This window comes from Catharus ustulatus, chromosome 10 (assembly GCF_009819885.2).
Source record: "Catharus ustulatus isolate bCatUst1 chromosome 10, bCatUst1.pri.v2, whole genome shotgun sequence".
Taxonomy (NCBI): domain Eukaryota; kingdom Metazoa; phylum Chordata; class Aves; order Passeriformes; family Turdidae; genus Catharus; species Catharus ustulatus.
Window position 1 is genome coordinate 1,490,945 of NC_046230.1, and position 26,276 is coordinate 1,517,220.

The 26,276-nt window shown below is 45.2% G+C and overlaps 1 protein-coding gene across 3 annotated transcripts in view; it reads right to left on the reverse strand.

Moving 5' to 3' along the window:
• Window positions 1-339: 339 nt before the first annotated feature.
• Window positions 340-26,276, reverse strand: part of ST6GAL1 (ST6 beta-galactoside alpha-2,6-sialyltransferase 1) — a 43,548-nt gene continuing 17,611 nt past the window's right edge. For all 3 annotated transcript variants that reach the window (XM_033068686.2, XM_033068684.2, XM_033068685.2), the window contains 6 exons: window positions 14,317-14,497; window positions 13,393-14,050; window positions 9,956-10,053; window positions 4,991-5,092; window positions 3,586-3,760; window positions 340-1,795 (listed from right to left, as the gene is read on the reverse strand). In XM_033068686.2, the coding sequence (XP_032924577.1) occupies window positions 1,554-1,795; window positions 3,586-3,760; window positions 4,991-5,092; window positions 9,956-10,053; window positions 13,393-14,038 (1,263 nt within the window). In that variant the 5' untranslated portion in view covers window positions 14,039-14,050; window positions 14,317-14,497 and the 3' untranslated portion in view covers window positions 340-1,553. The remainder of the gene's footprint in view (window positions 1,796-3,585; window positions 3,761-4,990; window positions 5,093-9,955; window positions 10,054-13,392; window positions 14,051-14,316; window positions 14,498-26,276) is intronic.

Genomic DNA, 26,276 nt, shown 5'->3' on the forward strand with positions numbered 1-26,276 from the left:
GCTTTTCCTCTGTAAGTTCCCTCCTCCCAGCAGTGAAAAGGAATGCTTTCCAAGCTGCCTTCATTGCATTCCTGTCCTAGTGTAACAATGGTTCTCCAGAGCAGCAGAGCAAGGACCTGGACCTTCATACCTGTATGTAATTTGTAAACACTGACAGATCCAATCCATCCCAAGAGATGGGAGTGCAGAAAAGCAGCCCCCGAGCTGAGGAGCAGCAGGGCAAGAGCTGAGGGCTCTCTGGAATGAGCAGGGAGCAGCTGTGCCTGCAGTGGTACGAGGCCAGTACAAAGCCCCAGGGCCACGGAGACAAGCCATTTACCATTCACCAAGCCAAGCCAATGGCTTCACAGGATTTATTCAAAACAGGAGAAAGCTTTCTTTACAGACCTGATGAAACACACAAGTACAGAAGACAGGGAAGGTGTTCTCACCAACACACTGAGACTGCAGAGCTACCACTCCCACCATGCTGCCACAGGAATCCCTGGAGCAGGAAGAAGCTGCTCTTCCCAGCTCTGCCTGTGTTTCAGCATGAGAAGCAAGGCATGCTCTCCCCCTCCCCACCACTCATGAAGCATGAAGTGGCAAACCTGCTCCCCACCCATGCAGGAAAGCACGCAGCAGTCGAGAGATCCCCTCTATCGGCCTGCAGAGGGCTGGAACTCATCTAGCAGCAGCTCTGTGGTGCTTGTGTTAATGGGTACAGAACGTGATTCATCAACAATTGCAAAGGTAGAGCAGCAGAGAGCTGGAAAAAGGCACCGACTTCCAGTGTGCCAACTTCTCCCATTTGTGTCTTGGAGCATCTTCCCAAAACGTTTCTGATAAGAAGGGTTCTTCTGTACCAAGCCCAGCACTGTACTGGAAAAGTAAATGCTTACTAAAATTTATTTTAAATTATTTTTTTAAAAAAGCAAAAAGATTAAAAAGTCTTGCAAGATTCACTGAATTATTAATTGCTTTCCTCTTCCTTTGCCAAAAATGTCACCTGAGTGGTTTCAGAAGTCTTACAATTTGGAAGTTCACAGACTGTTTATAAAATCAAATATTTTGGACTAGAAGTTTAGCTTATCATTACACAGCTTGACAGCATTTCCGTAAATCAGCCCTACTCTGAAGAGCTCCTGACTACGGGAACAAATTTTAAATGATTTTTCATTTTCCAATGGCCTAGGGGCTTGGTGTACACAACCCCTTGGAAGCAAATTGAACTATGTTCACTGAATGATCCTGACTTGTGCAATCTCTGCTCAGAGAGCCCCTCCTGTGCCTCCCCTACACTGTCATGTGCTGAGATGAAGCCAGAGGTATCCACGTGCTGCAAGAGCCTGGCTCCACTGGGAGTCCATTTATTGCAGTGACTCATGCAGGTCAGTGGCTGTACCACAGTGAGCCTTACAGCTCAGAGTTGGGCAATAAAGTCCTAAGAGCAAGCCTTGCTACGTGGAAGAGCTGCCAAATCACACCAGTGCTTAGACCTAACAAATCTGACAACCCTGATTAAAAAAGTGCTTTGAAAATCAAGGAAAATGAAACACAGTCAAATCAATCTATTAGCAATGCACTTTTTGGAAGCCAGGCAGGGTGACTTTCCCATGAGTGTAGATGTCCTCATCCGTGCCCTGGTTCATGTGCTTCACCAAGTTCTTCTCAAAAAGGAGCGGGTGGTAAGCTCCCATGGTGCAGGCGTGATCGTGGAACTTCTGGTAATAGTGGCAAATGTCCGTCTGCCGCTTGGAAGGGAGAAATTCGTACACGTCCACTTGGTCACACAGGGTCATCATGAGCACAATGCCTGCCGAGGGACAGAGCACACACCCCCATGTCACACCAGAGACAGCATTCAACATTCCAGAGGGACAGGCAGCCAGCAAGGAGCAGGCAGCTCCAAGGGGAAGGGTTTCCTTTATTAACATTCAGAGCAGAGGGGAAGAAAACAAGTCAGGCCAGACAGGGCTCTTTTCTGAAGCTCTCTCTTGCAAAGTGTATGATCAAAATCATTTCAGCTACACTGACAGCCATGCCAAAAGGACAATTTTTATGAGTGCTACCAGTATCTGTGACCTTCATGGAAACTTGGGTGTCTGCCAAGCATGCACTGCATTAGCTGATCTCAACAGCCCATCTCAAACCTGCCTGCATAAGCAGACATGAGACCTTTGCATTTGTCCCAGCTGCCTCTTGTGAGTGCAGGGAACATGAAGGGACTGTGCTGGGAGATGCTCAGGGAGACTGAGCAGCCTCTGCTCTTCAGGCTCCCCGGAGCAGAGCAGTGCTGCCCTCCTGTGTCTTCTCACCCAAGGACATCACACCAGTCCAGTGCTGGGCACAGCCAGGTCAGATGGAAGCCATAGTTATCTATTGGCTACTTTTCTTCTAAGTGCAAGAAAGGTAAGAATATACCAGAGGAACTGAATCAATATGTAACATCACAGAAAATTAATCGGGGACCATGCACAACCTGAGGAACTGTAAGACATTAAAAGAACCTAAAATATATTTTTAATGCGTTTTCATCCACATTTTCAAATGAAAATTTTTGATCACACTCAGGCCTTTCAGGGAACACAGAGCTGGAAACTGGAACTCATCTGTGCCCTTGAATTTGGCAAGGTGACTTGTTTTACAAAGCAAAAATCAAGGTGACTTGGCCCCAAGTTAACTCCCAGAACTGCTGCCTGACGTGTGTCTTCAAGCCCATAATGCCAGTTAACAATTCTGCTGCTGAAGTCATTGGCTGTGCTGTTACACAGCTGCTCTACACAAATCCAAGCAATGCTTTAATGGGTGCTGGGCCTGGCAAAAACATGAAGCAATTCTGTTTACACAGAGACAGAGAGGGCCTCTGCCCCAGCAGTGATGGAACAGAGGTGGGAGCAGACAAAGGGCGGAAGCACAGCAGTTGGACTGTCCATGGCAAACAAGACTCTACATCTATGCTGTGATTTCAAATACATGGCAGCTCCACAGAGGTTCGCTCCTTTTTATTCAGCTGGTCATGAGAGCTGCTCTCCACTAAGCAGGAAAACTTTTGCAACAGCAGGATGTAAAAAGGAATTCCTTTGGTGAGGAGGGCATATCACTGACCTTGTCAGGGCAACTACTCAGTCTGCCCTTCTACAGGCCCCCAGTAAGTCTTTATATATACACGCATATATATTTATATATAAATAATATATGGAAAAGAAACAGGCACGCCCTTAGAATTCATTTACAGTAATTCATTTACAGATTTATTTGCCTGACCAGATCTGAGCCTGCAGGAGACACATCCTTGTAGGAACTGCTCTGGCACTAGAAGCTACAAATCCTAGAGGCTGCTCCAGTGTTGCAGTCTGCTCTCCTGTTTCCATCTGGAACTGGGCCATGTTTGTGACTGCTGTTTCAGAGGGTGCTGCAAACCACTTACTTTAATACAACTGAGCTGCTGCTCTGAAGACAGGAAGCTTAAATTTTGGCACAAGACAAACACTGTAAAAACAACTCTGATAAGCACCATAAATTTGTAGCTGTCTTTGAAAAAAGGCATCTTGGACAGTTCCTGCCTGCAAACTGAACCAGAAGTTTAGAGGGCAGTCCTCTTACCAAGCATTCCTGATGATGGTGGATTAGGCTGAATATGCTCCAGGGAATTCTCCTGCAGAATATCCCAGAGTTGCCACTGCATTTTGGGATTCAGGATATAGAAGGGCTGCTCTGGATGTGTTCTACGATACGCCTTATAGCTTTCAAAAAAGTTGTAATCTGGTTTTCTGTACCACTGCAAAACAGAAACAGGAGGTCAGATTATTTCTGGCCCACTTTACTATAAGCAACAGGAGACAAGGATGAGTGAGGGTACTGCTTCTGGGGAAGAAGACCCTGTTACACACCCTCACTCACCTAAACATCCTCACTCACACTGTCCCCTTGCATCACTCTAATGAGCTGACTAGTGAGTAAACAGAGCTGGGAAACCCCAAATCTCAATGAAGGACCCTTGAATGGAATCAGCACCTTTTGCAACTTCCTTCTGCACTCCCCAACAGCAGATGTTGTCAGGAACTCTGCCTTAGACGTTCCAGATGCAGATTCTTCTCCACATTGCAATACCAAGCACCCTGTTCTGCAGGCAAGTGTTCCCAGCTCAGCCTCCTGAACCAGGAGCTGATTTGCGTCCTTGAATTTACCCTTTCAGCAAAAACGTAGAAATGGTTTATGTTTTCATAGAGCCATTTTGAGATTTTTTTCACCTATGCTATAAGTATCCCATCCTGGTTTTACTGACTCTTAAACATGCTGTCCATAGCCCTTATGCCTCCTGGAGCCATGGGGCCAGGCACAGAAATAAACATAGTGAGAAAATAGGAAATGCAGGTCAAACAAAGGAATGCAAAGACCTCTCAGTTACAGCCAGAGCTTAAAATAAAAGTAAAGAATGGACTATTCACTCCTACCTGCTTTCACTGTGAGCCTCCAGAGCTCATCACATATCAAACAACAGTCTTTTGTACTCAAAATCAAAAGTGAATTGCTAGAGGGATTGCATACCCACACATGAAAGCTGACACAGATCTTCAGAGGGTTTCCCAATCCATTCATAATGCATCAAGTATATCCCATGGCTGACTGGTGCTTGAAATATCCAAGCATCAGCCATCAGCAAATCTTATATTAACTGTCAGAGAGAGGAAATCAACCTATAATGAGACAACTGCTGCAGCCAGCAGTGACCTCCTCCCTGTGCCTTCAGCCCATGGGAAAATAAAGGTGGTGACCTATTATCCTTGGTCTCAGGCCCTTCACAGGGACCAGAAGAAGGCAAGTGTTTTCTTAGGAGCACTCATCCATGGGATACTCCCAAGAGTACACACTAATATATCCATAATGACAAAAAGGCAAAAATGAATGGCCTTAGAATGAGTGATTGCTCACATTAGGAGGAAGTGGTTTAACAGAAGCACTTCAAAGCATGTGAATCTGATTTTATTTACAAAAAACTCAGCCTTACCTCATGAATTTCTGCATGATATGGTGCTGGATCCCAGACAATTAAGATTCCAGTGTTATATAGTGGTTCCCTCAGGAACTGCTGCTCTTCAACAGTTACAAGCTTGGAAAACAACAACAGATACAATTATATGCAGTATGCTACCAGAATTAGCAGGCAGCCAAGCAATAAAACACACCTGAAAAGATCCAGAGCCACCCACTACTGGTTACTGAGCACAACCCACTGTGTGCAGCAAGGACACAGCCCCAGCAACGCTCTTCCAAAGCCCAAGCCAGTCCTGCCTTGCAGCAAAGGATTTTGTGGAGAGTCACAAGAAAAGCTGCCATGCTGCTTTATAAGGCTTTCCACCCATCTCCAGTGACACACTAAGGAGAGACCCCCAGAGTGACCCAGCCTGTGGGAGGATCCTCTCACTACAACACCAGAAGCAGGAGGGAACACCAGTTGCTGCCAGCAGTCACCAGGACAGTCCAAGCAGAACCTAATGCAAATACACTGTTGGCTTTATCAAGAACCTTCATTTAACCAAAAAAAAAAGTGCAGGAGGGTGGTTTCTCAGCAACAGGAGCCCTGGCAGCCAGTGCTCAGCCTGCTATAGGACCATCAGTGCAAGAGATGAGAGACTCCAGCACCCTTAGCCAATCCTGCCTCATGCCAGGCCCCCCATGCCTCTGCAGAGCAGGGAGGGGACAGCTCAGGCAGGGGAGATTTGAATCTCCTGAGGGCAGCAATGAGAAGGAAAGCTTCAAACTGAGTTCTCTCCATATGCTGGACATAACCACCACTGCTTGGAACACTGAAGGATAACCCAGGTCTGCAGCAGAAAAAAAAGCAACCCTAATCAATCAATCAATCTTCTGCCCTCCCCACACAAAGCCATAATCTGTACAGGTACAGCTCATAAACACTGCAATCATAAAACATAATCATAAAAATCAGCTTCCATTTGTCCCAATTTTCTCCACAGATCTAATTATGAGCTAGCCAATTAGTCCTTGAGTATCCCAGCTGCCTCTGCAGCTAGCTGCCTGCATGGCTGTCCCCACAACCAGAGCACAAGGACCCTGCAGCCAACCCAGATGGGAATTATTCCAAAAGCAAAAAGAGTTTCCTCACATTTGTTCTTAATTCTATGGGATTAGGCCTTGGCCTTGAGCAGGTGCACTGCCTGGTTTCATTTCCTTACAGCAATATCTCAGCCACTGATAGCTGGAGTGTGCAGTGCTGCAGGTGTATCTGCCTGCAGCCTGTGGACACCAGAGACAAAGAGGGGCACAGCAGCTGGCACCAGCCAGCCCCTCAGCTGGGCATGAGTGGGATGGAGCCCTGCAAAGGGCAGGGACATGGCAGCGAGCACATGCACTTTATTTTCATGTCATTGTTTCTACAGCCATGTGAGCTGGCAGAAGGACACAAACCCTGAGAGAGCTGTGACAGGCACAAAAAGCAAAGGGGCAAGAAAGCAGGCAGGGAGCACCTCCACAGCCACTGTTTCCTGTGTCCTCCCACACACTGAAACTGGCTCTTGGCACTCTTGGCCTGCCAGCTATCAGTCACTTAACCTGTCTGCTGAAGGCTCCCCATCTACCTTTGTTGTCCATTTGTTCTTTAATAGCGACTGATTCTAAGTGGCAAAATTAATTTAAATTACTACATGACTGACTTGTCTTGCCTAGATTTTTGATCTTAATTAGTTAACCGATCTTTTGGTTATCTGATTTCTTCTTTACCCAGTTCACTGTGCAACAATATCTTGTTAATACAGCCCCTACCCTCTTAGTACATTTATTGGCCATATCACAATGATTTCCTTCTTTCCTGCTACCAGCAGTCAACGTCCTGTAATCTAAACATGCTCTCCTTTCCCACCCCAGCTTCCTCCATTCCATTGATGTGCTATCTCCTTTCTCTTCCTCCCTTCAGACTGTTATTAATAACAGCAAAGGCAGCCAAAGCTGAGAGGGCTCTCTGTGACAGCAAGAAGACAGTCCAGGAGAACTGGAAACAAGGGCTAGAAGGAACAAGGTACTCTGGTCCTTGGTCAGCTCTGCAGAAAAGAGCTGTGTCCTTCAGCATCACACTGGCACTCCCCTCACACACATTTCAGCCCTTGTTTTTGCAAGATGTGACTGCTTTCCCAGGGCAAATCAATGCCTTGTGTCAGACTGCAGGAAAACATGTCATTAAAAAAGCAGCAGTACTGATGAACCAGTCAAGGCCTGGGAAAATAAATGAGGCAACATTAAATAAATTCTTTACTTAGAACAACAACCCCGCTTGTGGACCTACACACCTATCCTCAGATCTGGAGATCCCAAATTTCTTGCATTCCTGTCAGTACCAACCCAATCCTCCTCTATGCACACAGATGTACAAGATGCTTCACTCTACTGTTAAAACTATCTGCCCCCATGTAGGTCCTAGAGACTGGCCAGCAAATTACAGAAAAGTATCTTAAAACAATTATTAAAAAATTTTGGGCCACTGACCATGTGTCCCAAAGGGATATTATTCAATACAGACCAGCTTTGACAGATCAGATTCAGGAGATCCCATTTCCCTCACTTTGGCAGAGGACTAAGGATTGATCAGCAGTAAGAGCTAAAATAAAAGCAGCCAAGCCCCAATCCCATTTTTTTCCTAGTTATAATGTAAGAAACCCAGCCCAGAAGAAGAACAAATTACAGCTTGTCCAGTACCTGATGCCTGTAAGAGCTCTGCACACGGCAAGATAAGAAACAGCTCCTGCAGCAAGCTAAAATGAGAACATCATCAGGCCACCCCACTGACAAAAAGGTTTAAATGATGTCACCAAGACTAGAACAGCACTGAGCCATTCAAACTGCAAACAGAAACATGTAAGAAAACCAGGCTTCCAGTCCAGTGGTCTCTGAAGTTAACAGGGACTGCAGTCAGAGCTGCTCAGTTTAGAAACCCCAGATGAGAGACTCCTGCACTGCACACATGGAAAGCATAATTTTCCCTGTTCAGCAGCCAGATCAACACTGCCTTTTGAGTTAACTTTAGCCTCTAAAAACTATAGCAATATTGTTCTCCTTGTAACTGAATTTTTCCAAGCTGGTATCTCCATTCAAAGGGAACATCACCCATGACTGCAGGCTGATCTGCACGGAGAACAGAAGCACTATAATGTCATGGCTGCAACTGCACTTGGTCCAAATTTGGAGAGTTGTATCACAGCTGTACAACCACACAGTTGCTCTCCTCCCTGTGCAGATAACACTGATAGCACATAGGTCATGCACATATTTTCTCTTCATATCACTGTAAGCTTGGCCATGAGCACATCCTACAGAGAAAGTTTGCTTAACACCTATCTGACATCAGAAAAATACACAGAGACAGGAAAGATAAAAAGAAAATAAAGATGTCAAACAGGGCACAGAAGTCAGCAGTCAGATCTGTCTGCTCAAACCTGACTGGTTCAGAAAGACAAACTGTGATCCTTTTGACTGGGGGTTTAATGCAGGGGAGTCAAGATGCAGCAAGCAACAGCAAAGAGCATTGCAGCAAGCAAAGAGTGAACCAAAAGCAGAAAGAGGCAGCAACAGCATTCACACAAGAAACAAGAATATTCTCTAAAAGACACACAAAATGAACTAGGCAAGAGGGTTACACATTAGCTCTATGTCTTCTTGCCTTTGAAGAGGATGGTCAAGTTCCTGTTGCTGTTTTGAGAAACTTCAAACCTCATTATACAGCAGCATCCACACACTCCTCACACAGGGGCAGGTGAGAAAACTCCAGGCCTACAAATCTTAGCTTTGGGGTAAGGAAATGAAACTGCCTTTTTGGTTCAGGATTACAAAAGCTTCACTTCAGTCACCCATCTCTCCCTCTCTCAGTTCCTCAGCCTTCATGTGCCTGCAACCTCCTCCTCCTCTTCTTGTGGAATGAGGAGATCCTTGTACTTAGTGCTGCAATGCTGCACCAGAGCTTTTAACCAAATGACCTCGGGTCTGTTCAGTCCTCCTCCATTCTCCCATCAGCACATCCTACTGCGATTTCCTCTTTTCTCTCCATGTCTACACTTGAAGATTTCTCTTCCCAGAAAGGACAACCATGATGGGTAACAGGTCTATGGAGGAAAGGTGCAAACACTCTCAGATGTGCCTGCAAGAACAAGGGTCTAACTCTTGCTGGACAAGTGGCAGACTGACTGTGCTAGTGCACTGTGACACATGGTTCTAATCCTGGAGAGTTTGCTGGCCAAAGGGAATCAGCAAAGGGACACTGTGATACCTACAAAGAGTTCTCAGAAGCAGGGAAGATTTAACTCTGTAAGTAAGGCCTTGCATTAAAGGCACTTTTTGCCATGCTCTGCAATGAGGTCCTTGAGCCACCAGAGCCCATCCATCTTCGGGCTGTGCACAGGCTACAGCTTTAAAGGTGGGTCTTTTGCCAAGTGTCTTCAGCCATGTAGCAGCCCTGATAAATGTGTTATCTACAGAGTCTGCAGCATTGCTGGGCAGTAAAGAAACACTGCTCTTTTATTAAAGGCAAATAAACGTTCTCCATTTATCACACCCATCCCTGGGGCAGGCACAACCCATCTCTTGGCACACCTCTCCTTGCACATCTGCATTGGCTGAGCTGTGGTGCTGTTCTTGCCCCTCACTCCAAAGGCACAGAAGCAGCATGGAGCTGGCCCTCCTGTGCCTACACAGAGCCTTTGAGCAAAGCCAAAATACAGATTGTCTTGTACCTGCTGTAAATCACAAGCAGGCTACTGCAAGTTTGCAAATGCATGTCAGTGTCACTCCAGTCACCTCAGATCTACCACCTGTCCCCATTCCAAGGAGAGAGACATCCCCATCCTACAGCTATGTGCTAGGGATAGGAGAAATCAGAGGGACAGCCCTGTTATTCACAGTTCTCAGACAGTGCAGCTACACAGCTCTGCCATGCTTGGCCTGCTTGGTGCACATTCCCCAGACCTACCTGGGAATTCACAAGACGAATTGTTGTCTTTTGCCCCACATCATCCTGAAAGCCCCTGACAGGAGCTCCATTGAATCGCAAGACGGCATCATGGCTGTCTGAAAGCCAAAGAGAGGGAAAACCTGTGAGCCAATAACTGGGTTTGAGTGGTACCAGAAACAAGTGACATTATTCACCTGCACTTCTAATACAATCTGACGAATCCTGCCTTTCAACCTAACATTTAGAAGTAGCAAGTCCGATTCTAGCTTCATGATCAATACACTTCTTAAAATCTATTCTTTAAAGTTACAACCCCCAGCCAGGTTGAGAGCACAACCCTAGCATTTGCTCTCCCTCTTCCTCCTTCTAAACACCTTACCAGGAGATAGACCAATATACAATTAAATTCCCACATGGCTGGCTGCAAACTAAGAAACTAGGAAGTCAGTAGAAAGCCAGCATCTTCCAGCCTGGAGGTTGACCAGCCTCAGAAACATGTACACAAATACAGTGGAAAGCCAAGCTGACCTCAGCCTGCCAGCCTGCCTCCCACAGAAATAAACCCACTGCTGTGCCTTCAACAGACACAGCTTCTTAAATGCCTTGGGACTCACTGCATTTTCCTCTGCTGGCATCATCTCTTAAGATAGCACAGCACTCCTCCAGCACCCTCCCCTGCCTTGGCACAGCCAGACAGGCCACTGTAACCTCTTGGCGTCAGGCTGCTGCTGTGACACACAGGGCAGTTGTGCTTGTCACCCTGGCTTCTCCCTGCCTTGTGGCTGCACTTGGGTAAGAAACCTTCCCTGTGATCAGAAGGGCTGAGTTAGAGAAGCAGGGTCATCTTTTCTGCATTCCCACTGAGGCCACATGATGAAACAAACAGCATCTGCAGTCAGGGTCTGCGGGAATTGCCAAGTTCCAGGGCAGAAGGTCCCACCTGGTCCAGAGCTGGGTCCTCATGAGATCTTGAAAATGGGACTGTTCTAACAGTCATTTCTGGCAGATCAGTAATCCCTGGCAGCAAAGCCTGATTTCTCAGCTATTTTATTCTCCTAGACAAATGGGACTTCTTAAGAGCCATTCCGAAGCCCCAGCCAGAACTAAGAAAGGTGATGTTTCTGGAAAAAAGTGTCTCCATGCTGAGAAGTGGCTCTGCTGTTAGCACTACAGACCCTCAGCTCCACATCCTACCTTGCACTAATGCAAGCCAGGGTTATAATTTCCCCATATATAACTTCAGCCAGACAGCAAGCATTAATATGCCCTAAATCTGCACACCAAAAGGGTGTTTAGTGACTGCTCAGGCAGAGTAGCTGGCTCTCTGTTTCCAGGTGGTTGTGCTACACTCGGTATCTCTCACATCAGATTTTTCAGTGGCAATTCATAACCTTCACTAATACCAAGAGCCCAGTAAAAGGTGGTTGTTTACAACCCTGTGCTGCTCTGCCAGCCTCCCTTACTTTACCTAATCGTTCATTTGATATCTTAACATGACTACATGGAACTAGAACATAGAAATATTTCATGGAATAATAGCTCAGCAATCCATTTGTGTCATTTACACAAATACTTCATTCTAAGCTTGTAAGATTCAATACCTTTTCAACACTTCCTCCAATACCACCACGATATTTCCTACATAGAAAAAGTGGGAAGAAGTGTACAGAAATACATAGAATACTCCTGAATCCTTAATACTCACCCTGCCCACCTCAAGGCTGCAAGTGCTCAAACTCTGCAGAAGCACCAGCAAAGTTAATTGCTTGAGCAGGAAGGTGAAAGTTTGTGACTCAAGCAGGAGAAGCACAGGGCAGGGATGCCAGTGGGGTTAATGGCATTTGCCTTGGGCACACTACACAGTGACCTCCCCAACATCCATCCCTTGTGATCTGGAACAAAGCAGTGCTTCAGTGTGGGGAGAGCACACAGAGTGGCTGTGGGAACAAGGAAAGGGCCTTGCCTGTCTGATGTCTGTGCCAGAGCCAAAGCACAGCTTGTCCCACTTGGCTGCTCCCATACCCAATCCCAATCCAGGGACTGCATTCCAACACTCCAGAACATCACCTCCCACTCCTGTGAGGGTCTCCTTCCAGAGGAACAAGCACTGGCAGTAATGCTGGAGCCTAACACAGACACCCCTGGGCACAAGCCAGCTGAGCTGGGGAGGCTGTTCAACAAAAGGCCAGTTCTGTGCAAACCTTTAGCTCTGAACTCCAAGAGGTACCCAAACAATCTGATACAAGTACTTGAAAGAAAAGTAAGAACTGGCTTCTCAAGTCTTGACCCATCTGAGTTTGGGGGAGAACTTCTGACAAGTACCAGAACTAAACACTGTCTCCCATGAGGGAGTATGATTCTGAAGGCTTAGCCAAAGTTGTCCATGACTGATGCATTAAAATCTATCCATCTACCTAGTTTCAGAAGATGAAAGCTGTTTGCAGCTTAGTGCAGGCTAAAGGGATCTAATCCAACAGACAACTTATGAATACACCAAAGCCTGAAAACAATTTCTACTTGAGAGAAAACTCTGAGACTTTAAAACCTCTCCTTTAGTGAAGCTACAGTTCAGCAAAGCATAAACCTTAGTAAGCTCCAAACACCAAATAATGAAGCAAACTGCAGGCTCTGGAGAATTTTCTGCCTGGTACAAAATCCCCGAGTTGAAGACTGAAGAACTGGTTTTCCCAGCATGCTGCTATTGTAAAGACACAGAACACTTTGGCATCAAAACATGCTTCTTTATAATCCACAGTAAAAGACCAAAGCTTCATCAGTTAATAATTAATGCATTAACCTCAGGTAAATATGGTCAGATGAGTCTGCAAAGCATCACCAAACTTTGTCCAAAGAGATAAATCCCTGTTAAGTCTTTTGATGGTCTTCTGGGCCATTCAAAATCAGCCAGCTGCCTTACGGCTCAGAATGAAGCAGTGCCACTTTAGGAAAGCCTTGAGCAAGAATTACAGAATCAGTGAGATTGGAAGGGACCTCTGAAGATTGTCTGTGCTCAGCCCTCTGCTCAACACAGACTGCTCAGGCCTATGTCCAAGGGGATTTTTTTTCCCCATTTAGCATTTTCTTTAATTTCATCTCTGAAAATGTCTTCCTACAATTTTTTTTCTGACTGTGCAATAAGCATTATACAACCCACCTCAAGCCCTCCCAAGAAACAAAGTTGAGGAATCAAGATCACTCTCTGGTATCCAGTACTCATGTGACCCTCTAGTGATGCAAATGGGATCATGAAAATCAAAAGGACTTGCTAGAATACAGCTACATATTAATCCCATCACCAGCTAGGACTGACTTCAGAAGTTTAACATTCCAGCTTGTTTTAAACACCTTTTGACCACAAGAGACTTATCAGTAAGAGCATGACAGCAGGTTACCTCTACTCAGCCCAAGTTATAAACCAATGATATTTGACTTCATGCTAAAAGAAAGATACCAACCTATCTCTTGTCCCAAGCGAGATGATTTCAGAGAGCCTGCTGAGGACACGACAGCACAGCGACCCAGGTGTCCCACTGTTTCACTGAGGCTTTTCCCTGGCAGGTACTGCTGCCATTCAGAGGTACCAAAAGGACCATCTGACCTCTGGATCATGGTCACATTGACCCTGTCCCGCAGCTGGCACAGCAACTTCTCTGGGCTGAGCTTAGCACTCCTCTTCCCATTGTAAGTCACATTGTACTTGTTCATGGCCAGGTAGTTTTTCCTGACCTTCTGCAGCCTGGGTATGAGATTTCTGGATGAGCTGTCCTTATCCCATACCTTCCCAACTGCTGCTTTCTTGGGCTTTTCAGCTGTTTCAGAGGCGCTGCCTTTGTTTTGGGCAGCATGCCACAATTTGGATACCTGCCCCAGTTCACTGGCTGCTTCACGGAAAAGGCCTTGTGATTTAACCAGGTTCCATTTCTCCAAACTCCTGTGCCCCTGCAAATCATCATTCCTGGTCTTCAGAGGATCATAGTAGCTTCTTCTCGTTTCTCTCCACAAGCAAACTGTCAGTGCTACCAGTATCACCACAAGAACACACAAGAACTTTTTCAACACATTGATGTGAACCATAGTGCACGGTGCATCCAGATGGGACATGGGAAGCTGGCCCTGGGAAAAGAAAACAGTTAGTCAGGGTTGCAGGCACAGGCAAACTCATGGAGATGTGTGTGCAGTGAGAGGGGAGAGACAACATTGGGGTAATTCTAAAATTTCAGGCTATTTAAAGGCCTCATTTCAAAGTGTTCCACCTCAAACACCAAACAGAAAGACCTGCGCTGGCTATCAGCCATCACATGCTATGTAATGGTGACCTGAGGCCACTGCCACTCAAACCTTTCTTCTACTCCCTTCCATGAGTGAGCTACAAACACTACCTTTGGATAAAGCAGCAGCTCTCCAACTCAAGTCATTTTTGGTTGTTGGCAAATTCTCCAACATCTGTTGGATGAATTGATCTGAATTTTCCAATCTGTCAGCAGATTTTCCTCTGAGAGTTTAAGCAGGATATCCCAAAACACAACAGTTCTGTGATGTGCTGAAGAGTTCAAGAAATACCTGCAAAAAATTAAAAGAGGAAAAAGAAAACCTGTTAAGGAAAAGCATCAAAGTTGTAAGGATGAGCAAGTATTGCCTCAGATAAGCCCGGAGTCCCAAAGAAGCTGTTACCAGGCCTGGAAGGACAGCAGCAAACACATTAACACCACATAAGCTTTTTGAATACCTAAATGCCCACTCAAAATGGGAATCGTCCTTCTTTGTCTGAAATCTGCTCTCAGCTAGAACATACACCAGCTCACAGGCTGCCTGCTCTCTGGTCCCATCAGAGCAACCAGATCCACCCTGAGCACCAGATACACCCATAATACAGTGCAGGAAACGACCTGATGCTGCTGCTTAACACAACCAACAGGGAAAAGAAAGAAAAAGCTAATTTTTCCTAGTTGCCTATCCTTGAGTAATTCAGGCACTCTTGCAGAGACTTACTGCTCTTTTGGAACAAGATGCATGGAAAACTGCTTTATAAAATGTATCTTAATCCATAAGTCTTCATAAAATAGATAAATGTGTTTTAGATTTTACAGTTTCACTCTGCCAAGGAAATGCAACAAGAAAAAGGGAGATTTGACAGTAGTAGCTGAGAAATAAAGAAAGTAGCTTGCTTTTACAGGAAGTCTGAGTCAATACGATGCCACATGAACTAAATTACAAACGCTATCCTTTACAGGACTAAATCCTAAATTATTAAAGCAACTTACATTTTAACTTTATTAAGGAACAAAATTATTTTTACAGAGCACTCCACAATATAAAAGCAAATATTTCTGTACCTCCAGTTCTTAAACAACAAAAAAGATCAAGTAATACAAGTAATACAAGTAATTCCAGCCTTTATTGAGATTATTTGCCCTGTTTTGACAGACTCCATGAATTTTCATTTCCTTAAGTACAAGTGTACTAGGTGGACAGACTGAAGTCTTTTTGGCCAGGAGAGGTACAGCAGTCTGGAGAGATGGGGTACCAGGAAGGAATGCAGGAGAGGTGGGGCATCAGGAGGGGATGCAGGATGTCCCTGTGCTCTGTTCTGTGAGCAGTAAGCCCAAGGTTCTCCATGCTGCTCATGGTTCCTGCTGTGGTCTCCCAGACCCTCCCTGCTGCCTCCTGCTATCCCCTCTGCAGCTGGGACCCCACCGGGACAACTCACCTGGTCTGCCCAGTGCCATGGAGAACAGCAAGCACCAAGTGAAGGCAGCTGCCTGCAAAGCCATTTGCTGAAGGGGAAAGCAGTGTGTGTCAGCCTCCACACTGCCAGGGCTCTGCTGGCCAACCACACACACAGCAACACTTTCCAAATACATAGGAACAGCAATACAGAGCTGTCCCATGTCAGCCTAGTACCCAACTCTGAGACACCTCCCCCTGAGCACACTTCACACAGCCCAGCCTGACTTCATTCATGCTGCATCCCTTTACCAGAGTCTGCCTTCCAGAAAACTCAACCAAGAGCTGCTGTGCAGGCAGGACAGAGCCTCAGCACTGTCAGAGGTGCTCAGAGCCTATGACCCTGCAGAGCAGAGCTCTTTGCTCCAGGCCCTGCAGCACTCTGACCTGTTTTTGACTTCAAAAACGTCTCCTGAGGGGATTCCAGGTAGAGGTGATAGCAGGCACATCTCAGTAGCTATCAGCTTTTGCTTCTCACACTTGAATCAACCAGATGGGTGGCAGGTTCATTACACTGAGACAACTTTACAGCTATCTGCAAGTTCCTGCTGGGACATTCCTTATGGTGGTGCACAGCAAGTCACAACAACTCCTCTTCTTTCCAGGCCACTCAAAGGCACTTGGAAAACTCATATTCACAAATTATCCCCACCTTTGACTGTACACATTGCTGCAATGAGAACAGTTAGTTTGCTTTGATTTTTAAGCTGGCAAAGTAGGCTCTGCAAACATGTTTCAGCAGAGCCACAACATTTCAAGATACCTTCTGTTCCCCATGGATACTTTGCAATTCAGCTTAATTATTACTACTACTTCACATGATAGGATTTTATTTTATTTGCATAAGCACTGCCCTAAGATCAGGTCCCTCTCCAGCATTCTGCCATCAAACCTCTGATGTGGAGAAGGAAAGCATCTGCTCTTCCTAGCAAAGTAGGATAGCCCACAAGTGGCCACTTGTGTGCACTTCTGTCTGGCAGTGGTCAGTACAAAAGTACTTTTCCAAAGGTGTTGGAAACTTGCCACATACACAAAACACAAGGTGTCAGCTATGAGTATGAGGAATGAAAGGGGAAAAAAATCTCCCAAACCTAGAAAAATACTTAAACAAATAGCTGTCTCCTTGAAACCCAGAGTGTGACACAGCTGTAGGGTACAGCACTGGCTGGCAGGTTAAGCCCACACAGCAAGTCCTCCAAGGGTAAATTAACCTGTGCAGAGAACAAGTGAGGGATGTGATATCAAGGCAGTCAGGGAATAACATTGTCCACACACTCTTGTACTTAACCTTCATTGTCCAATTATCTCACTAGTCTCAGGTGTTAACCAGCAAAGTACTCAAGAGTGTGAAAATCCTGCTCCTCTGGTGTTCCAGAGGCTGCTGTCTGCCCAGGGAGCTGCAGCCAGCAATGCCACAGCAGAGAACACCAAGCAATCCTGATTTCCATATCCCACAGCAGATTTCACTAAAAATGCAAACAAGCATCCTCATCTCACACAGCCCTTACCTGTCTCCTATAGTGCCCAACAGCCAGTACACAGACAAACCACATGTATGGACAAAGGTATTAACAAATTTCTTCCAGGAAATGCACACAGCTTCCCAAAAGTTGTGTCATCAGCTGTACCAATGCCCATCCTCTGCACATTGTTTAATCGGTTCTTGAAACCACTCACATTTCCCTAACAGCCCGAGGCAATGAACTCTGCAGCTGCACACAGTGCACAGACAACCCCTCCTCTCTGCTTTTCCAGTCTTTGTCCTATTTGTTCCAACTCCTCCTTGTACCTTTTCTGTTCTTCAGAGGCTCTTGATCAACCTCCCAGAGCCATCAGCAGGGAGTGACCATCCCTTGAGGCAGGCACACCGGCCACCCCCCGCTGAACACACTCAGGCCACGTGGGCCAGCAGCAACACAACAATGGGGCTGATTTGTTCTCCTTGTGAAACTTCCTCCCTTTATTCCCTTTCCTGACCACTTCTGAGTGGCCCTGATCTCTCCACAGTCTGCAATGACTTCAGGTTATTTTGCAAGCAGGAAAAAAATACATCTGAAAGAGCATTACCTCAGCCCTGCTATCAAAAGCTTCCTTTGCCCCAGTGCTGCCCGGGCCCCCAGGACCACCAGGCCCCTCTGCAGCTGCTCAGGGTTTCCCCTAGTTCCAGCTGCTCCTCTGGTGACAAAGACAGCCAAGCTCAGAACTCAGCCCTTCCTCCTCTCTGGATGCCTTATCAGTATTCAAGAGCAGGGATCCCAGAAAATCCCTGAAGTACTTCTGTGATGTTGTGAAACCTGACCCCTTGCTGTCCTACCTGCTAGGCAGCCACTACTCCAGGACAGGAACCTTCTCATCCCATGGACACCTCAGGGTGGCTTTTCCTGAGGCTCCTGGTGAGCAAGCTCATCAAAACCTTGAAAATTTAAGGTCTCCCTCTCTCCCTGTTCAAGACCTTCTGAAAATGAGAGAAGAGGCAATACACAGATAGATTTGAAATATGACCCTTCTGCAAACACATGATGAGACTTCATTAGTTCTTACATATTCTACAGGTGTTATTTTATTATGTTTACTGATCTGAAGCAATGGATCCTACCAGAATCCCTCTGAAACACAACCATGTCAAGTAACACCTTTAATTTAATTTAAATGATGACTTGAGAGATGCAACCCCTGGGGATTACAGGATATGCAGGGATCACATGGACCTGTCCCCCACGCTTGTGCTTGGTCCTGCCGTTCATACACCAGCATCACTCAGCTGCAGTTTTCTTCTCTCTGATGGATGCACAAAAGCTTTTTACTTTAGCAAGTTGTTCCTCAAATTTTTTTTTAATAAGGGAATAACTATTTCATATTTAAACTCAGAGCATTTACATTTCTTTCCAGATTTTCACTTATGCATTTCCATCTGCAGCCACAATTATGCCATGTCTGCCCACAAAGTAGAAAAGCTTTGTTCCCAGATTTGGCTGGTGTATTTTTGAATATTTTTTATGCCGCCCTATATGAACATTTTATACTTAACTACACTTTTTTTTCTTTTTTTGGTACATTCTCAATGCTAACCCTTTCCTCCAACCAACACCCTCTGTAAAGCATCTCTGAAAAGAGCAGTGGCTGAATGAGTTCCCATGTGCGTGGAAAAGACATGGAAATAATGTAGGGCAGGAATTCTTCTGTTCAACTCAAGGAAACCTAAGATGAGAAAAATTTGGATTCAAAACTCAACCTCAAAACTGTATCTGCTCTTAAAATTCCCTATTCCTGTCCCAAGGAAAAAAATATTTATTAAGACCCTTAATTGTAATAAAAAACTCACACTCATGCCATTTTGCAAATGAAGAAGCTACACTTTGAACATGCTGGATACAGCAGATGAAAGGTGATAAAACATTTTCCAACCTAAAGGTCTGTCCCTCTGGAGCCAAGTTTCAGATCTCTCTGATATCTTAATTAGCCCAGCCTGTTAATTCAACTGTGTGTATCATGTTTTTGTAAATATATAAGCAGGGAAGGCTTGCTTCTAGAAATTCTTGGTTTCTTTCCAAAATAGCGTTGTGCTGTAAAAATAAAACAGCTGTTGAGCCATACATTTAGATGTTTCCAATGCCACCAAACAGAACAAAACAGAAAGGGGAGAATGAGGAAACTTTACACAGAGATTTGAGGGGGAAAAAAAAGCATTTTACATGAGAAACTTGGTTAAATTTCAGGTGATACATTGAGGAGCTATACAGGTCACTTTCAATGAAATGAATCATTCCATTAACCCTGCCTGCATTAAAAATCTCTGCATGTGCCAGTGAAAATAAGCTCCGTCACAGCTGAAAAAAGTCTTCCCAGGAGAACAGGAGAGGCAGATTCTGGGGGGAGGCACAGGGGAAAGTTTAAGCATGTGTTTCATTTTGCTTTTACATGTCAACAAACATTGGGGTTTAATATAAGTCAGAAGCTTCTATTTCTGACTGTGTCAGCCCTTTATTCCTGCTGTTGGTTTTGGAGAGTAGCTGTGCCTAGCAGTCCTCTGCCTTCCCTTCAGCCCTCATTAAAAGGCAGCACTGTTTTTACACATAATAATTATATAATAAGTATTCTATATGGATCTAGTACCTTAACCATGGTATACATATATTCAAGTTTCACCATGAAAGTATTCTAAATAATAATAGTAATACTATTTATAAGTTAAAATTGCTTTCTGAGTCCCAGGATGCCACATAAATCCAGATCAGATTTATCAGCATTTCATCTAATTAAAGTTTTACATTTTAGTCTTGCTATAGAGGGTGCTTTTAGTGGCTCATAATATGGATTCCAGTTATAAAATATACTGAGCCATATAAAGAGGGAATGTAGTGGACCATGCTTAGCATCCTCTTTGGTGGGTTACTTGCTCAGAGGGACAGCATGTTTATGAACTCCATAACACCATCAAGCCTTCAGCTGGTGGGACCAGCACTTCTCCCTTACAAAAGCCCCCTTCCTACCACACAGACAAGCAGACACCTGCTGAATATTCTCGGTATGCAGCAATGGACAGGAAAGAGACTCCATCTGCATGGGGTGTCTGCATGCCCCAAGCCAGCTCTGCTCTCCTGCAGCATGCTCCCACTTGGATGCAGTCTGCAGGTGGCCACCATGGCAGCTCTCAGTGCAGCTCAACACAGAAGCCATTTCTTGATGGGCACATGCTCACGGAGGTCTCACTGGAGACCCTTCTTAGTAACAAATCTTCTCCATTTCTAAGACTGCCAGTTTCACCTTCAGATGGAAAAAAGTACATGCATGAACACCACCAACTACTGAAAAGGCTGCTTTTTCTTCCATAACCAGAGCCCTAGTGTCAGGGCTTTACAAGTGAGGATTTCACCATTAGTCTGCTTTATCACAGCCATTCCCACACTAAAGCCAACAGCAAAAATCCCCCTACCCTGCCTGATGCATTGAGAGGCTAGAACAGAGGCTAGACAGTGTTAAAGGAATAAAGCAGTGATTTATTAAAAAGGCCTTCAAAGGATTCACCTTGGGCAGTATAAGAGCCCGGCCATGGCTCCACCCAAGATGGACCCCAGGTCAGGAGTTCTCACACTTTTCTAAGTTTTGATCCATTTCCATATTGGAGTTAACTGTCCAATTCCAGCTCCAGTTTCTGCAGTCCCACCCTCCCAGATTCTCTTCTCAATTCCCTGCTCTTTGCACTTTTTGGGGCTGAAGCTGCAGCGGTGTCCTTGGTTCTGGGGCTGGAAAAGGATTGTTTTGTGTGCCTGAGCTGTGAGGAGAGCTTGTAACACTTTATATGAAGTTCAGAGTTACACACTAACGCAGTTCAGAATCTGGAAAATGTGAAAGCTAAAACTTAGGGCATCATGCCCAGCTTTAAAAACCAAGATGCAATTGCTCATTTGTGACTATTTACATGGAACATTACACCTTCAAATTATTTCCCCCCAAGCATATGTTCCTCTATGATGTTTATCCTTCAAAACAAATGGGGGACGCTTCTTTATTTGAGATTAACAGCATGTGGCAGGTCAGCACTTCAACGCCTCTGCAAACATTGCCGCATGCCAAGACACGTAATTGGCGTTCTATGGCCCCAGGACAATAAAATTCCGTGTGCCAGCTGCAGAGACACTGCCCTTCAGGATAATACATCTGATACCAGCCCTTTGCAGGTGGAGACAGTATCCTTCTGTCTCAAGGACAATGCAGTAACTCTTTACAACTTGCTCAAAGAAGACTCTAATTTAATTTAAGACCTCATCTTTCACTAAGTGAAATAAACTTGCACAAGTCTGGATCTACCAATGCTGGTTTTCAGTCCAATAGTGCTACCAAGATTTATTTATTTTTCTCTACATACCCAGAGCTCATCCCTGTTGGGGATGGCAGGGCTGGCACTCAAACAGCAGTGCTCTACCACACCAACTTCACTGGAAGAAAGAAGCAAAGTGTCAATTCTGGACACTGACTTCAGAAAGCTCTACTCAAACTACTCTATGTTAAGCAAAACAGTTCCTTTACATTTAAAAAATTTACATTTACATATTTACATTTACACTTCCATTACATTTAAAATACATTGGCTTTCACTAAGAAATATGTATTTTATAATGCCAAGACACATAGAGCTGTGAAGACTGTTTATCAAAAAGTATCAGGTGGTGAAAAAAAAGGCAGGTCCTGATGGCAATTAAGAGAGCATTAGAAAGGACAACCACTAGAACCCAGCAAAGGAAATAGCTACCAGAAAAATTGTAAAAACAATTATGTAACAAGCAGTGCAATTATTTATCCAGTGTTGGGGGTTGGGGGAGTTTTAGAAATTTTTCCCATTATTACGTTAAGCTGGCTGGGGTGGCTCCCCTTTAGCTGTTAAGTGCTCAAGACAAAAGGGCTGGCTCGATTGCGGAGGGGGCTTTGAGGGGTGGACGGTTGGGGGCTGCTTTGTCCTTCCGGGGGTGGAGGACACTTGCTCTCGCCGGCCTGAACTCAGGAAGAGAGGTTGCTTTTCTCCGTGGTGGGACCAGGCCCTGCACTCTGACTGCTAAAGCTTCCTGCTTCTGAGAACAGCGCTGAGAACATGGACGCCCACAGTGAGCGGAGTTCTTTCCTCACCCTTCTCACACCTGGGACGGCCGGTGCTGCCTCGCTCTCCTGCTCCTGCAGCAGCCGCGACTGAGAGGCTGCCTGCCCTGCTCCATCAGGACTGTGCGGAGGAGGAGCGGCATCTGTGACTGGAAAAAGGGACTGGGACTGAGTTCCGTTCTGTTCTGTCACTGATTTTTTTTTCATAGCTGATGTTGGTTTTGTTTGTCTTGTAGATACATCAGTAAAGAACTGTTATTCCTAACCCATACCTTTTGCCTGAGAGTTCCTTAATTTCCAAATTATAGTAAACTGGGAGGGAGGGAATTTTTTCATTATTCATTTTGGAAAAAAACCTCTCCTTTTTCTTTTTCTGGCACTACTGTCCCTTAAACCAGGACGTCCAGCAAAAATCAAAGCAGTTCCTGTCTGTGCAAGGAACTTGAGGCATGGAGGAAAATAAGAACTTCAAAATGAGAGTTAATTATTTTGTCTCTTATAATAAAGGAGGCAGGAACAAAAATCATGTTACAATACTCGGATGTTTTTCCACAAATCAAAACCACTTGATTCTGGCCTTCATAACCCCAACAACAGGAAAGCTTAATTGATACCACTTCTACCATGCATCACCATTTTTACTGGTTAAACTGAGAGTGAAACAACCAGAGGAAAGGCAGGTATAAATCCACACAAGCTCTTGAGAAAGCCCAGGTCCAAGCTCAGTGTCTCAGTGCAGCAGAGCGGCCAAGGCAGCAGATACACAGAATCCACGTACCCCAAGATCCTGGATACCGTTCGTTGTTGAAGCAGCAGCCAGGTTCTCAAAAGTCTGAGTATCTGCAGTAGCAGATGTCAAATATCTTTTGCCAAAACACATCAAGTCACATCCTCACACAGGGAGCTCTTGGTGTGGCTGAACTTCAGTAGTGACAGCAAGTGGTGCCCTGTTTTTCAAACACATTTGTCTGGGAACACTGTGGCCCTATACCAGCATTTCAAATATATCTATTGTCAATAGGCTCACAGAAATATTGCCAGGGAAGCAACCTTGCCTAAATACAATTTTATAAATCATAGGCAGTATAAATGTATAGCACAAAACTAGGTGCCTAGACATATTGAAAGCCATTTAAAGAGCTTAAGACACTCTACCACCCTTAAAGTTTCATGTACATATTTAGAAGAACAGAACACTCATGTAACCTTCCTGAGAAGGCCTGCATTTGAAACCTACTCTGCATCCTCCCAGATACTTAAGAACGAAAAGCAGGTTCAGCACTACCTTCTACCCAAACCCAAGATGATGTCCTCTGCTTAAGGATCCAGCATGGAGAACGCTTTGCAGAAACAAGCAGGTGCAGTACTCCTCTTTGGCGGGATGGAAGACTGGCAAAGCCTAGCACCACCTCCAGCTGTAAGCATCCAAACAGAGCACACCACCCATCTAGCAGCTCCATGGTACATCACAGCCAAAGAATTCCCTTTTTCTTGCCCACTTGTACACCCTGACAACATCCCAGTGATGGATCAGTGTTGCTATAGGCATAGCCTGAATTGATCTGAAACACAAGTCTACCTTGCTGAAGGGAGGAAAACACATGTAAAGCTTAATGGGGTTCTGAGGGGCCAAGGAGGCAATAAAGGCCACTTTAATGTCTTCTATCACCTCCTCCCAGTGTTTTTAGCGTGCTTTCTTTACCATCAGAAAACCAGGTGTTAAAGCCTAGAAAGCACTACCCAGCTCCTGCTCCCAAACATATCACTCACTTCCTACAGTCAGCACTTCAGAACCAAGTCTGGCAGCAGAGCTTGCAGATGACAGGTGGATCCATCATGGATCTGAACCACACTCCCACTCCTTGAAGCAGGCAGCTTTCTGCCCTCTGGTATTTAAGACATTTCATGTACATGGGACTGTAAAGATCCAGACAGATAATTCCAACAAAAACAGAAGTTACTCCCTAAAGCAGTAAAGGAGGCACCAGACTTTTTTGTATCTCCTCCATTCAATATTGGCTCTTATTCTGCCTTTAGTACAACACATTTCTGCAGTGTTAGAAAGGGGCTGTAAGACTTTAAAACGCTCTCTGAGCCTCCCAGAGCAATGAAAGGTCCTTAGCTTCTACAACCAGCCCGCCCTTTGCTGGAAGGATGGATGTGATATGAGAGGAAGGATGATACATGGAGGAATGGGAGGAGGATATTATTGTCGAGGGCTGGACTCCTGCTCATAAGCACACCCAGCTCCTTCTGGCCACAAAGACACCAGACTTCCTCCTTCATAAAGGGAACTGTGCCCAGACACAGAAGTCAGGCACCTGTCACGCCTGGAATGGATGCACTCCTGTGCAAACAAAGAGCCTGCAGAAATCCAGCAGAAATGTGCCACATGCTGGTGGTGGCTGCCCCAGCTGCTGGGGTGACTCCCAGGACACCCTGGGGGGACACCATGCCTAACTGCTTTAGAGCAGTGTGTTTCCAACAGCGGTGATTCATTCAGTGCCAAACATCCCTCAGTGTTGCAGACTGGGAGAGGATCTGATGCCACCTCTAGCACAAGGCCACTTCCTCTTGCTGCTCAACATCCAATCCAAGCTCAAAGTGGAAAAGCACTGGGCTTAAAGTTCACTGAACATTAAACAAAGCTGACTTTTGATCTGGCTCCGACCAAGTTGTAGGTTAAAAGTTACTCGTTTTATTTAAGCAAATCTCTCTACCTTCATTCCAGTACATGACCCTTCATCTTCCCTTTCCTTCCTTTTCCTACCAGAAGGATCCTTAACAGCAAGGTACCTCACCCTCCTCTCCAGGTTGACAGGATGGGAACCTGGCTGCCACCATACTGTGTTTTAAGCTTGCACAGGTATCTGAAGGTAAAAAGTTCTGGATATCTCCTGACAAGAGGCACACAATTTTTTTCCCCTTCCTCATGCTGTCATACCAGTATTCCCTGAGGCTAGACTGGCAGAATCCTCAAGCCCTGGGTGTGTTGGTTAGAATAACTCCTCTCATGTAGAAAGAGCCACAGTACTTGAATATTAAAGCAAAGAAAAACAGCAGAGCAGCCTAGCAAAGTTGTCTTAAACTATTCTAGGATTTTTAATTTGCCTTTTTTTGGCGTTTTTTAAATTTGCATCATCTTTTTTTTTGTGGATTTTTTTTTTGGCTTGGGGCTTTTTTCTAATTATTTTTTAAGAACCAGGTCAATTCAGCTAAAGTGGTCCTGTTCCAGTGAAACATGTACTCTCAGATTCATAATGAATACATGTACTTATATATTTGCATACACAGCCTCATCTATTTTTGAGTTAAGAAATAATGCATTCATAATACAGTGACATTTCAGAAATAAAAGCTTTTTCATAAGCTGTCCAACATGCATATAGGCCAGAGTTGTATGTTGTCAAGGGAAATTACTTTCACATGGTGTTAGCTCTGAATTTTTCTCCCTCATTCCAAAGTAACAAATATAGAAATCACTAGTTAAAATGCATCAGCCTGATGAATATTTTCTGAAGTCTGCTAGAACAGCAATTTAAGCAAATTAAGTAATTTTCCCCAAAGTACAAGGCTAAAAATTGTAAGCCAGCCCCAGTTCATAGGTTCCTTATCTTGTCTGGATCTCTGTACAGCATTATCTAGAGGCATCTCAAACAGAGGAAGCACCAGTGCTTCAGAAACTTGCAGCAAACCTCCCATGCTATATTTGGGAGGTCTTTAAAAGCTGACTGAATATCAGAACTCTTTCAGAGATCTCGGCAGATTATGGCCCAAAGAGATGAAAAATCATTTGCGTGAGAGCAGGGGAGCAGAGCAGAAATTCCCCACACACTCGTCTGGAGGCGCCGGCTCCCCCAGCGCCTTGGACGTGGCCACAGCGCTGCTGCTGCCAGGGCAGATGAAAGCCCCGCGGGCTCCGCTCTCGGCCCCGGTGCTGAGTGCCCAGCCCCAACCACGGTGGTTCGTGCAGGAGCTGTGCTCAGAGCCCAGGGATGCGCTCCACAGCGCTGCGTGCAGCAAG